We start from the raw sequence: 13,715 nt of genomic DNA, 5'->3' as shown, positions 1-13,715 counted from the left end.
GACTATTTAAGCTTTCTAATGAAACGTAGCTTACTGTCCCACAACAGTGGAGAGTTGGTTGCATTGAGAGTTTAATTTTGCTTAAATCCCTCATATTGAACATGCTGGGGCTTTAGAGAACTGAAGTGAACAGAGGCACTGGTTTAGGAAAACTTTTTACATAATAGAAAAAGTAAGCAGTTAATAGCAGCTTCTTTAGTGGCTTCATCTAGAAGAACAACACAGCTAAATAATGAGCTGTGAGATAATTGTAAAATCCATGGGATGAAAAACGGAGTAGGTATTGTTGGTCGCTCCAACAGCTTCTATAATTGCTTTGTCTAGGAGATAAACAGAACTCTCACTGCAACTTGTTGGATGAGCTGAAGGCTTTTAGCTAAATTTTTTTAGGTTTCTTGATAGTAAAATGTACAGCAGTTCCACCTGGTGCTATCTGGGATAAGATATTCTTCATTTTGTGTGATGGTGAAGAGGAAATTTGTTAGAACCTTTTTAGACATGGGATTTAAATGAAATGTCCTCCAGAACAAAGGATTACACTTTCCCTCTCTTATTGCTTAGTCAACTTGAGATCCTGGCTGCATAATGGCCTCAACAGCAATGAAGACGAGCTTCAATTTTAAACATTCTGTAAAACAACCATGTCCAAAATATTTGAGGTTAAAATAAAGTGCATGTGCTTTTTTATTTTTTTATTTTATTACGTCTCTTTCTTTTTTCCAGATGGAGTGAAAGCAGGGAAGACTCAGGATCAGGACTTGTCAGAGAAGCAGCTCCTGCAGATCGCCCGCCAACTTGGGACAGAGTGGAAGCAGGTGGCCATCTTCCTGGGCATAGAGTCGAAATATGTGGATCACCTCCAGGTTGTGGAAAACTGTCTGAACATGCAAAAGCTGAAAATGCTGCTGGAGTGGAAGAAAAGGCAATCAGGAAAAGCTACAGCATACCACCTGTTGGACAGTTTGGATGATTTGGACTCCTTGCCGAACGAGGTTCGTCAGATTCTGAAAGGTATGACCAAACAAAGTACATTCTTGTTTTTTTTACCCCTTCCTAACATAAAGCAGTTCCTGATCAGTAGTTCCTTGAGCCTTCTTAAGGTCTTTGGGATTTGAATGCTTTTTTACTCACTTTCCTGACCATTATTGCATTTTAGCCTACTCTCTGTAGGCTAAAATGTGCCAGAGGCCAGATAGATTTTTTTTTTGTAGCTATAGTTGTGTTGAGTGACAAACCAGACTCTGAGCAAAGCAAAATTAAAGAATTATGATCATGATTATTTCAAGTTTTGATTTTCATGGGTTGCCACAATGATGTCTGCTGAAAGGTGCTAGCTAACGATGAGCTAACGACCAAAAGCCCATATTTGATGACCAAGCTCTGGGGTGTTTTAATGAAAGTATAACCTACTTACATTAAGAGAAAGAAAGTTGTACTTTCTGTCAATGACAAGGAAACTGAAGCATCACGTCATGTGGCTCTGTAGCTAAAACAAGTAAACCCCACAAGATCAGTCAAACATGTATTAATGGAAGATAAAGCATTAAAAAAAACATTAGTGAAATGTTTGTGGGGGGCNGATTCAGCATATTCGAATGACAACTATATGTATGTATGGAAGCTCTTGTGATGCCAACTGCACATAAATCAATTAATCGCACGACAAATTAAACCTGTCGACCTCATTTTAATTATCGGCTTTATTGTCTCTTCCTGTCTTTTTTTTCTTTCTCTTGATGACACTGAATGAAAAAAGGCTCAACTCCGGTGCTCTCCACTGACCCTCCCTTCCTATTTCCTTAGTGTAATGTCTAGCTCACACTACACGAGTTGTCGGCCGACTGTCGGCCCATTTTCAAAACCTGAGAGACACATTAGCCGACAGAAATCCCAGGTATAACGGTTCAATCGGGTTCGATTGTGCCGTGTCCAACAATGGGCACAAAATAATGGCTACAAGTCCAGTTAACTAATTTTAAAATCGGGCATTAATCAATGCTTTACTAGAGTCCTGACTGAATGAAAATCATTATAACCTATTTATGTCACGTTAACGAAGAACAGCTGAAAACCTACCGGGTTTATCAACTGCGGTAGCAATTTGGCTCCAACTCCTCTCCTTGTCATTTCTATATTCTTTGCACGAAACGTTGAATAAATATTAATGTTGTTTCCACATATCATCTCCAATGTCAGCTGCTTGGGATTCCCCTCCGTAATTTCCCCTCAGAAAGCGAGGAGGAGAATCCGCGCTTTCTGATTGGCTACCTGTCACATTCAACAGGCTCCGTTAAGCTCCCAGTCGGGTAAAACCCCTGATTTAGATCGGAGCGGCCACGACGATCTGCCGTAACACACCACACACTACAGGATGATTGGTTATGAAATCAGCAGCGACAATCTTAGATCGGCCGATCTTAGATCTAAGATTGTCGTAAGGGGAAAATAGGGGCAACAAATCGTGTAGTATGAACTACTGTATTAGGTAGTCAGATGTGCCCATCTTCTCTATTTAAATCTAGTGATTACTGAAGGCCAATACAGTATACAGACTTAATAATCTGCTCTCTTTTAGTTGAATGCAATATTTATTTCCACTTTGGCTTTATGTTGTTTAGTTTTTATTAAAGCACATTTTTTGTTAATGGAGACTGAGAATCCATTTTATTTTTGTTTTTGGTTGTTTATCAGTTCCAGTGTTATGTGTTCTTTTAAAAATAAAGTGTATCTATCTATGGCAGGAAATTGCATGCATTATTAGTCATTTCCATTAAATCAGTGTTAAAAGGTCTTGAAACAATATTAGTGCAATAATATTTTAGACAATTAATTGCTCAGCAAAATTTGTTATCATGACAGGTCTACTCCTACTACTTCCTGTCATCTTCTTCTTTGTTGTACTACTGGTTTTCACCAGTAGTAACATCCGGCTGTTAATCACATCGCTCATCTGATGCGAAAAATATGTTTCCATTGCAGTTGTGCAAAATATGTCCATGTTGATAAGACCAAAAATATCACCTTTTCCTAACATAACACTTTTTTTTTTTTATCAAAAAACGTGGTGTTTTTTCGAAATTGCCAGGTTTCCATTAACCCTCTCGCTATTGTGATAGTGCTGTTGCTATGGCTCTGTTCTGGAGTGATCAAGTCCAGTCCTGGAGATCTTCCATCCTGCAACTTTTTGATGCAATCCTTCTCTACCGCACCTGCATCAAATGAAGGTCTCATTAGAATACTTTTCATACAGATCATACAGTTCATCTACGGTTTTTCATTACTTGGTAGACAAATAACTCAAATTTGGTGAGGTAATTTCAGTGTTTTTTTTAAACTGTAGAAATAAACCTGCCATCAAAATAAGTTGTTTTAAAGAAGCCAATTTTCCAAATACAAACTCTTAAGCATACTTGAATTTACTAAATACTAGTCTGTCTTAAAGTATGCTAAGATGTATCAAAATGTAATATACTTACTTCACTTTTTCCACTCGGATTGTATCTTTACCTTTCAGAGATAGAAGTGTCTTTGCGATGGAAGACGAAGGTAGAGTAATTTTCAATCACTCCTTTGTGTCCTTTAAGCTTATCTCCTTTTATCAGAGTGCAAATGCATTTCTACATCTATGTTACAGATTTTACTTACACTTATAATGAATCTATTTTTTGTAATACCTTCTCTCTTCACTGCTTTCTACATAATTTACCAAANGTCTGTTTTAGGTATGATGGACAACCAAGCTGATAAGTAAAAAAGAAATGTGTTCAAAAACTGAAATATCTGTTGTTTCATCAAATGAACGCAACAAGAAGCTCAGGTGTGCAATGAAGCAGCGTCGACCTGTGGACCAAACTTAAAACTTTTCCCTTTTTGTTTCCAATACATGAAACAGTAACATTTTTAAATCTACATGTAAATAAATTCAGATGTGCGCCTTTGTTTTCTGTAAAAAGTTCAGACTAATGATGACGTCTTTGAGTAACTATGTTTATGAATGACGCAGAGGTCATTGAGAGGTTTGGTAGCTAATTGTGTAGCCCATAACAAACGAAAATGTAGGTGCTGTAGTCATGGAACTGCACAAATCATGAACAGTTCATTGTATAAAATATGTTTCAGTTTAAGGTGAAACCTTGTGAAATACTTAGTGAAAACAACCAGGCATTAGAACAGATCTGTGAGTCTGTTTTAAGATTTACAGACTGAATTGTGGATTTTTTTTATTTGTAAATTAGAAGTTTTTATACTCGTATTCTTCCTGTCCTGTACATACCCTTTTTTTTTCTTTTTTTTTTTTTTTTACCAAGATCTGTTTTTCTGAACTGTGGTTTATTTTTCTACATCTGTTTCGATTGTATGTCTATTAGTGTTTTATTTTATATTTGCTATGTTTTTGTGAAACTATACAGAAATGTAACCGGTCCAAAATGTCATGTTTTGATGTGGTTCAGGAATTATTTCTTTTTTCTTGAGTCGAGAACATGCGTATTGTTTGTAAAGCTTGAACTAATTTGTGTATTTCAGATGGGTACTGTAAAAAAAACAACAAAAAGAACTTGTTCTACAAGTGTTTGAATTTAAGGCTGGATTTGAGCATAAATCTGGGAAATGTTTTTCTGAAATTTGATGCACAGATTTAGAACCACTAAGGTCAGAAAAACAAACTTGACTGTACAAACTCTGGGAGATATAAGTTAAATTACTTGAAACATTGTTGATTTGTCAACACTTTTACAGAATAACTGAAGCAGCCATGTTTTTTACAACTGAATCATTTCTTATGACGTCCAGATACTAATTAGCTTTCAGAAAAGCAGCTTTACAGAACTTACAGCTGATGTTTTTATTTGTCCTTATTTTTGTCAGGTCTGAATCCCTCCAACAATTTTTGGAAAAAAGTTAACTCTTAAAGTGAATAAAACATGAGATGGATTTATGTTTTAATTTTGTGTGATTATAATCCTGTTTCTAAAAAAAAAAAAAAGAATTGAGACAATGTACCAAATGAGAACTCAATAAAGTTGCTGATAAATTGCTATGAAATGTTAAAAACCAGAAATGTTATTCATGCTGATAAGTTATTTCCTAGTTGATTCTCGTGTGGAAGGAGTGATTTGACCTATTTAATTTCACCTTTCTTTTCCTGTTAAAGCTTTTCCAAGAGTGACAGCTCTGGCTACTGCATAAGAGAGATTTTTTTTGGTCGGTTTTCTTGTAAAACTGAAGATTTTTATGTATTAAGTCATTTATTAATGGATGCATTTCCAACTACTGCGGATCTCTGTGAAATACTTTTACACAGAGGTGTGGTGTGGAAGGAAAAAAAAAAAATCAAAGCTGGTATATTAGGCCTCGAGCTTCATAGCACTGTTCAAAATGCCAGCTTTCCCATCAGACAGTCTCTGTTACAGCAGGCAGGCCACCTGTATGCTGGTTATCCCCGCCTTCTCAATTTACCCCCAGCTAATCAAACTCCAGCTATCACTGCTCCCTCCATAAAGAGCCGGGTTTGAGGCAGGTCTCCTTCTCTGCAGGGTTCCAAGATGGCCACTACAACGACACGTCCACAAGGGAACAAACATTTCACTCATTTGCAGTACGCAGGAGATGTTTGTTGTTGGCGAAGCCACTTCACTGGATCCAGACGCCCAGTTCTCCTTCAGCATGTCCAAAGGGCCTCTAACCTGTCTCTCATGAAGCCACTCAAAAGGAGAAAAACCAGTAGAAGCTTATGGTACTTCTCTGTATGCAAACAAAAGAAAAGGCTACCATTTATCCCAGTTTTTGCCAGTATCATCATTAAACTTTCTCAATATTTGCTTTATTGTGCCATTAAATTGTTCTACCAAACCGTCGGTTTCTGGATGGTATGGAGTAGTACGAATACCTTTTACACCCAGATGATCATAAAGACTTTTCATCACTTGTGACATGAAATTGGTACCTTGATCTGCCAGAATCTCCTTTGGGATACCAACTCTGGAGAAAAGGTCTACTAAACACTGGACAATGTGTTTGACCTGCAGAGAACATAATGAATAAACATCTGGATATCTGGTTGCATAATCACAGATGACTAATGCATATTTATGGCCATTACTGCTCTTAGGTAAAGGACCTATGATATCCATGGTGATTCTCTCATAAGGAACAGTCATTATTGGTAATGTCTGCAACTGGGCACGGTCTAAAACTTTAGTGGGGGCTACTAATTGACAGTTATGACACGTTTTGCAGAATCCAACCACATCTTTATATAATCCTGGCCAATAAAAATGTTGAGCAGCACAATTATATGTCTTTGCCTGTCCTAGGTGCCCTGACCATGGTACAGTGTGAGCCAAATGCAGAATAACTGAACGGTATTCTTTTGGCACAACAAGTCTGGGTTCATCAATGTTCGCTGGATACAAAAAGTTTATCCTTCATAATGAGAGGGTTTCCTGCTAAACTTTTGAACTCTACAGTACTCTCTTTNACATATATTTATGTTGAAACCTCAAGCATTTTTGTTGCTTCTTAATGTTGAAAACATAATAATATCTTATTTCTACAGACACATTTACAGATACATTCTCAGAAAGTGAGGATAGCTGCTATGGTAAGCACAAACCATAGCACTTTGAAGGTTTAATGCTTGGGTTACATTAGATTATTTTTTTAATTGTCTGTAACATGTCAATTTATTGAACAAACAGGAACATCCATTAAGGACAGCTCAGAAGAGGAGGAGCAGGAGGAGGAGGAAGAAGAAGAAGAAGAGGAAGATGAAGAGTGTGGTGAGAAACACACTTTAAACCACCTAAACAGACCCTATACTTTTACTCATTTGGGGAACCTGGTAGGAAGTTTTAAACCAGTTTGAGGCTATTGTGGATGAAAATAACATCTGCCTGCAGATATTTGCTTTGCTTCACCTGAATTTTGCTTTTGAAAAAGCAGAAAAGAAAAAATAACTTCTCGCATAAAACTTAGTCCTAGATGATTAATGTAGTTGTTTATTCTAGTTGTTACAGGAACAAATGTTTTTACGAGACTAAAATGCATGGCCTATACTCAGGATGAGTCAGCTGGTTGATGGATTTGATGAGCATTGGATTGTTACTGCACCTTTTCCAGATTAATATGAAAGTTGTATGAGTTGTATGATTTTTATAAGGATATACTTTTTTTTTTTTTTTTTTCCTTCTGGCATTATTTGTGTACATGCTCATCCATTATTTCATTCATTTTAGAATGAATGAAATAATTCTAAAATTATTGTTTTAGTACCGTAATTGATTATTCTGACAATCGATCAATCGGATAAAAAACTAAGGTTGCAGTGTTTTATTTTGCTATGTTTTAAATATGAGAGACATTTCTTAAAGGATAACAAAACTAAAATGATGCATTATGATCATACCAGTGATTTCTATAGGGCAGCAAATAGGACAGTAAATACTACAGCAGGATGTTTACTTGTCATTTCTTGATTGTATTCTCTAATGTTTTCTTAAGGATTGGGAATTGTTTTTTTTTTGTTTGTTTTTTTTTACATTTTTCTGTTGTTTATTCTGACAGCTCACAACTTCCAGTTTAACTGTGAAAAATGTGAAGGCATCACTCAGGTGAGATTTGAAACCAGATATTTCCTGCTTGTATAGCTTAATTTTGTTCCAACTTCCCAATAACCTTAAAAGCCTCATCTTCTCCCTCTTTCATCCATCTTTATTTTACTATTTTTTCATATTTATGGTTATGCAAATAAATGACTGGATGTTCTCTCCACAGACCCACGGCTCAGAGCTTGTTACTCCACAGAGGATTTCAAACAGATGTTTCCAGTGAGTGAGACACACCATCCATGCAGTAGAAACTTACTTATTAATCGGTGCCATCACTCACGCTGTGTGTCTGTGTTTAAAGAATGCAGCTGGAAGCAGAAGGCTCATACGAGTGTTCGGTCACTGGTCTGGTTTTTGAAGCAAGCGAGCCGGTTCTGGTGCGGTATTCGGTCCTATCCTGGTCCAAGTTTGACTCGTTCTTATCAAACTCCTGGAAATTTGCTGGACCAATCTTCGACATTGACACCGTCAACAAGGAGGCGTCTGTGCTCACATCCATCCACCTCCCCCACTCTGTTTGCTTAGCCCGTAAGAGCAACAGCGACCGTTTGTAGCCTGTGATTAATAAGAGTCGCCATAAAACTTTGCTTCATGTCTGATATTTTCTAGAGTCTCCTGACAACAGTGTGCTATTCAGGATCTTGCATGTTGTTGATGAGGCTTTCATCGAACCACCCTCAGACTACTCAGGTAGCCACGTTAAGTGGAGCGTGAGGTCCCTGTCCCCTGTGTGTCCCATCATTCCAGCAGATGAACAGGCTGAGTACCATGGCGCGGTTCTGATCTACAAACGGATCAACACCAACAACCACATCTTCCATGTCTACCTGGCCCTGAATAATGTTTCTGCCATTAAAGTAGGTACCATTTACCTTGGTAGCGCTATGGACACTAAGTGATTTCTTATAAGTTTTAACTGACATTGGTTTCATGATTTGTGATGCCTGCTGACAGAGGGGAAAACTTGCTTTTTTTTTTTTAAGTGAGACACACTTTAGACCAGTGGTGTCCAAAGTCGGTCCTAGAGGGACGGCATCCTGCATGTTTTATTTCTCTCCCTAGTGGTAGTAAACTCCCCAGCAAGTCAATGTTCTCCTTAGGCCTTCTAATGANGTCTGGGTTCATCAATGTTCGCTGGATACAAAAAGTTTATCCTTCATAATGAGAGGGTTTCCTGCTAAACTTTTGAACTCTACAGTACTCTCTTTTTTACCATCTTTGTGTGGTTTATTAAAGAGACGTTCAAAGATGGATCGTTTTCTTGACTCTCTTTAAAGTTAACTTGCCACTGGAGATCAATAAATGGAGTTAATGGCAATGTAGGTTCAATAAGTTTTGACCTCCTTTTGTTTTTATTTTTCTCCTGTCTATGTTGTCGTTTGGATTTCCTGATTTTACTTCCTCCTTCATACAAATCATCTGCATCTGGCAGAGGTGCTAAGCCCTTTTTTATGGAATGTGTGATGACAGCACAGGAATATGCCACAGAGTTTTCTTGAACCAAACTGTCTAGGATTGGTAAATCTTCCCCTAGGATAACATCATATGCTGATTTAAAACGCCAACAGTCAACATAAAAGCTTGGCTTTCAACTGCAATAGTGACGTCTGCAGTTGGATACTCTTTCTGACATCCATGAACACAAGCAATGTTTACAGGCTTGCTAAAGTTAGGTAGTACATTACTCAACAAAGAAGATTTCACCAGAGTTTGAGTTGCCAGAGTCTCCAAGAGCTTTTACAGCTTTCCCATTTATCATCACATCCACCAGATGTTTATGTGGAATCAAACCACATAAGAAAGTTCATAATTATGTTCTTTGGAAAGTACCACACATAACTCTACTGACTTAGGTTTTCTTAAAAGACATAAAGAAGCTTTGTGACCAGGCTGCTGACAGTAACAAATGAGGTTATACTTTAAGCTGGATTGTACAGGTTTCTTACCAAGTTGCTAACATTAGTTGCATCTGGAGATTTTACCTCCACAAACCTTGGTCTCCCCACAGTTACTCTTGACTTTGAAGGTTGTCAGTGAGCAGCCAGGTAACGTTCAGCCAGATCTGCAGCTTCCTCTCCTGTTTTTGAATTGTTCTCCTTCAGCCATGTGCGGATGTCTGGTTGAAGCACACATAGGTACTGCTCCAAGATTATGGTTTCCCCAATCTCTTCTTTACTCCGACTGTCAGGCCGCATCCATCGCTTGTAGAGTCCCTTTATCCGACCGTAGGTTTCACGTACAGTCTCCCCCACTGGTACACTGGTACTTCGAAACCGGTATCTGTAGGTCTCTTCTGTCACATTAAACTTAGACAGCACAACAGCTTTAATAGAATCATAAGAATCAGACTGGTCTTCATCCATTCCAGCATANGAAACCAGATATTTCCTGCTTGTATAGCTTAATTTTGTTCCAACTTCCCAATAACCTTAAAAGCCTCATCTTCTCCCTCTTTCACCCATCTTTATTTTACTATTTTTTCATATTTATGGTTATGCAAATAAATGACTGGATGTTCTCTCCACAGACCCACGGCTCAGAGCTTGTTACTCCACAGAGGATTTCAAACAGATGTTTCCAGTGAGTGAGACACACCATCCATGCAGTAGAAACTTACTTATTAATCGGTGCCATCACTCACGCTGTGTGTCTGTGTTTAAAGAATGCAGCTGGAAGCAGAAGGCTCATACGAGTGTTCGGTCACTGGTCTGGTTTTTGAAGCAAGCGAGCCGGTTCTGGTGCGGTATTCGGTCCTATCCTGGTCCAAGTTTGACTCGTTCTTATCAAACTCCTGGAAATTTGCTGGACCAATCTTCGACATTGACACTGTCAACAAGGAGGCGTCTGTGCTCACATCCATCCACCTCCCCCACTCTGTTTGCTTAGCCCGTAAGAGCAACAGCGACCGTTTGTAGCCTGTGATTAATAAGAGTCGCCGCCATAAAACTTTGCTTCATGTCTGATATTTTCTAGAGTCTCCTGACAACAGTGTGCTATTCAGGATCTTGCATGTTGTTGATGAGGCTTTCATCGAACCACCCTCAGACTACTCAGGTAGCCACGTTAAGTGGAGCGTGAGGTCCCTGTCCCCTGTGTGTCCCATCATTCCAGCAGATGAACAGGCTGAGTACCATGGCGCGGTTCTGATCTACAAACGGATCAACACCAACAACCACATCTTCCATGTCTACCTGGCCCTGAATAATGTTTCTGCCATTAAAGTAGGTACCATTTACCTTGGTAGCGCTATGGACACTAAGTGATTTCTTATAAGTTTTAACTGACATTGGTTTCATGATTTGTGATGCCTGCTGACAGAGGGGAAAACTTGCTTTTTTTTTTTTAAGTGAGACACACTTTAGACCAGTGGTGTCCAAAGTCGGTCCTAGAGGGACGGCATCCTGCATGTTTTATTTCTCTCCCTAGTGGTAGTAAACTCCCCAGCAAGTCAATGTTCTCCTTAGGCCTTCTAATGAGCCACCATTTTTTTAATGTAGGTGTGCTAAACCAGGAAGAGACCTAAAACATGCAGGAAGCTGGCCCTCGAGGACCAACTTTGGACACCCCTGCTTTAGACTACCCAGATAGCCCAATGAGTAAAACAGCATCGAAACAATGTCAGGCAGAAACATTGAATCTACGTTGAAGCCTGGCATTGAAACAGAATTGAAAGTGATCAAAGACTTATATGTTGAATCAACGTTAGGGTTTCGACCATAACTGACACTATATCAATGTTGATTCAACCATCAACTGATTGTGGATCTACATGCACATTCAGGTGGATTTTATATTGAATCAGTTAGGAATCAACTTTGATTCAACCATCATCCAAATGTGGATCTGCATGCACATTTGGGTTGATTTTATATTGAATGAAAGGTAAGGAATCAATGTTGATTCATGTATATTTTTTGGTCTGATAGGTCTACATCATAACATACCACTAAAAGTTTCTTCACTGATGTTAAACACACAATTTTATTGGCAGATGATGGGTATCATGGGTATATGTCGTTCAAAATTCTTACATTAACACATTTCCAAAAATGTGTGTACAAAAGGTTAAAATGACAACATAGCATTTATATAACATTTTATTTAAGGAAACAGGGATGGATCTGTAAACATATTTGACTAATTTTTGATCGTCAGAACAACATTCTATTGTCTGGAAGAACAACGTCCATGAGGTTAAGCTTTGTACTGTATGAACAGGGAAACAGTACAAGTTGGGGTAACAAGTTTGACTGGTTGGCGTCACTTTGGTTTCTTGTGATGCCTTCCTCCCATTCTGGCACGTAATGAAGCCACTTTAACAATTTCACTGTAGTCCTCAAGAGTCAGCTTTGGGTCAACCTGCAGAGCAGCAGCTGAAAAACACAAAAATAAGAGTGAAGAAGGTGCCGGTTAGAAAGATGATAAACACTTCAAAAGTTTTGAACGACATTGAAATATTAAATAGTGTACTGGTTTTAGGTCTGAGAACAAACAAAGTGTACGGTTCCTCATGTTCACTCACTGTTAAATTAATAAGGACACGCTAATGAATATTCATTAATATTCATCTTAATGTTTGTTGACATATACAATTACATTTACCTATCAAGATGCAGCACAGTGTAGCATTTATGATGCTGCACTCATGTTAACCCTTGTGCGTGCGAGGTCTGAGGCAAACGTAGAGGACTGTGGCAAATGATACAAGTTTTACGTGTGTGGGGTTGGTTGGACCCCATTTCTAGACGAGGGTTAAAATGAGGGAATCAATATTTAAAATAAAGGCTGTTTATCAGAAAACCTAAAGATAAAACTCAGGGATTATCAGGGTTGTATTCAATATACAGACAGAAAAATAGTGCAAAAGGTGATTTGTATTGTAGTAGGAAAAATTATTTACAGTACCATCAAATAACTGGTTCAATCTTCCATTAACTACAGACATTTCCAAATAAGTTGATTAAATTAATTCAAAAATACCCATATGCTGAAAATGATCCCACACAAGTAGTAATAGTCCAGTTCAGTTTAACCAGTTACCAATGCAAGAATCAACAGACTGAATCAGTCATTAGCAAGTTTAGATCAGTGTTTCAGCCCACCTGCCTTACATGTTTTAGGCGTTTCCTGTCCACCACACCTGGATTGAATCTGTGGATGATTAACAGCCGTCTGCAGTTCCTGATGGCTGCAGAAGGTCATGCAATCATCTGAATCAGCTGTTCTGGAACAGAGGGACATCTAACCATAACATTAAGCACATCATAATAAAAAATGAAAAAGTGATTTACAATCACTACAATTTACAGCTCACCGGCAGCAGCCAGCCATGAACTTCCTTGTCCACCACATGCTCTCCCAGACCAAACAATAGGCCCCGCCCTATTTTAAAAACTCAAATCCCACAAAATCTCGCAGGATTTCATACTTAGGCCTAGAGTGGTGGATAGGATAAAAAAAATACAAACGGAGACCTGACCTCAATTATTAAAAATATCTGGTTTGCCCCAAAATATCCAGGATTACTATTGGCACAAAACAATGCAGTTATTTTTCAATAAACATATTTAAGATCAAAGTAATACTGCCAAACTTGCCATAAAAATGCTCAGAGTAGAATTCAATTCAGAAGCCGGTTGCAAACAAGCCAGCAGCAAAGTGGCTGTTTGGTTGGGACAAACCACCAGAGTAAACAGGGGGAGGCAGACTGTTCTACTGTTGCAGTGACTTTTAGATGTTTTTGTGTCAACACATTATGCACAGTCAGTAATAATATTTATAGACTAGTAAGAAATTGTACAGAAATGAATCACAACCCACTGTTCTCAACATGTAGTGCTTAATTTAAAACATAATTAACCCCCACCTAGTAATAAAATGTTATGACCCAGAGCTCAAGGAGGGCGAGGGGAAGGGAGGCGGGGGGAGGGGGTGAAAAGTGGAGAAGGTTAGTAGGGAGAGATGGGAAGGTAGTAGCAGAGGGGAAGAGAGGAGGTGAGAAGGGGGTGGGTGCAAGAAGGGAGGAGGGGTGCAACAAACAGCATGCTTGGATTCAAAATTGATTAGCAGTTTTTCCCAACACTGGTCCTCAAGTCAAACTGACCTGTA

At 38.5% G+C, this 13,715-nt stretch overlaps 2 protein-coding genes across 2 annotated transcripts in view; both read left to right on the top strand.

The window, feature by feature from the left end:
- LOC103148110 (uncharacterized) overlaps nucleotides 1-5,055 on the top strand; it is a 29,615-nt gene extending 24,560 nt beyond the window's left edge. Inside the window, exons 17-18 of the mRNA XM_016678976.1 lie at nucleotides 724-1,011; nucleotides 3,723-5,055. Of these exons, the coding sequence (XP_016534462.1) occupies nucleotides 724-1,011; nucleotides 3,723-3,751 (317 nt within the window). The 3' untranslated portion in view covers nucleotides 3,752-5,055. The remainder of the gene's footprint in view (nucleotides 1-723; nucleotides 1,012-3,722) is intronic.
- LOC103148109 (caspase-1-like) overlaps nucleotides 1-13,715 on the top strand; it is a 23,637-nt gene that overhangs the window by 3,943 nt on the left and 5,979 nt on the right. The window contains exons 9-15 of the mRNA XM_016678975.1: nucleotides 3,515-3,546; nucleotides 6,557-6,601; nucleotides 6,699-6,779; nucleotides 7,564-7,610; nucleotides 7,774-7,826; nucleotides 7,909-8,135; nucleotides 8,217-8,464. Coding sequence (XP_016534461.1) covers nucleotides 3,515-3,546; nucleotides 6,557-6,601; nucleotides 6,699-6,779; nucleotides 7,564-7,610; nucleotides 7,774-7,826; nucleotides 7,909-8,135; nucleotides 8,217-8,464 — 733 coding nt within the window. The remainder of the gene's footprint in view (nucleotides 1-3,514; nucleotides 3,547-6,556; nucleotides 6,602-6,698; nucleotides 6,780-7,563; nucleotides 7,611-7,773; nucleotides 7,827-7,908; nucleotides 8,136-8,216; nucleotides 8,465-13,715) is intronic.

Source organism: Poecilia formosa, unplaced genomic scaffold (genome assembly GCF_000485575.1).
Source record: "Poecilia formosa unplaced genomic scaffold, Poecilia_formosa-5.1.2 Scaffold197, whole genome shotgun sequence".
In the NCBI taxonomy this organism is placed as follows: Eukaryota; Metazoa; Chordata; class Actinopteri; order Cyprinodontiformes; family Poeciliidae; genus Poecilia; species Poecilia formosa.
This window is presented reverse-complemented; position numbering and strand designations above follow the sequence as displayed.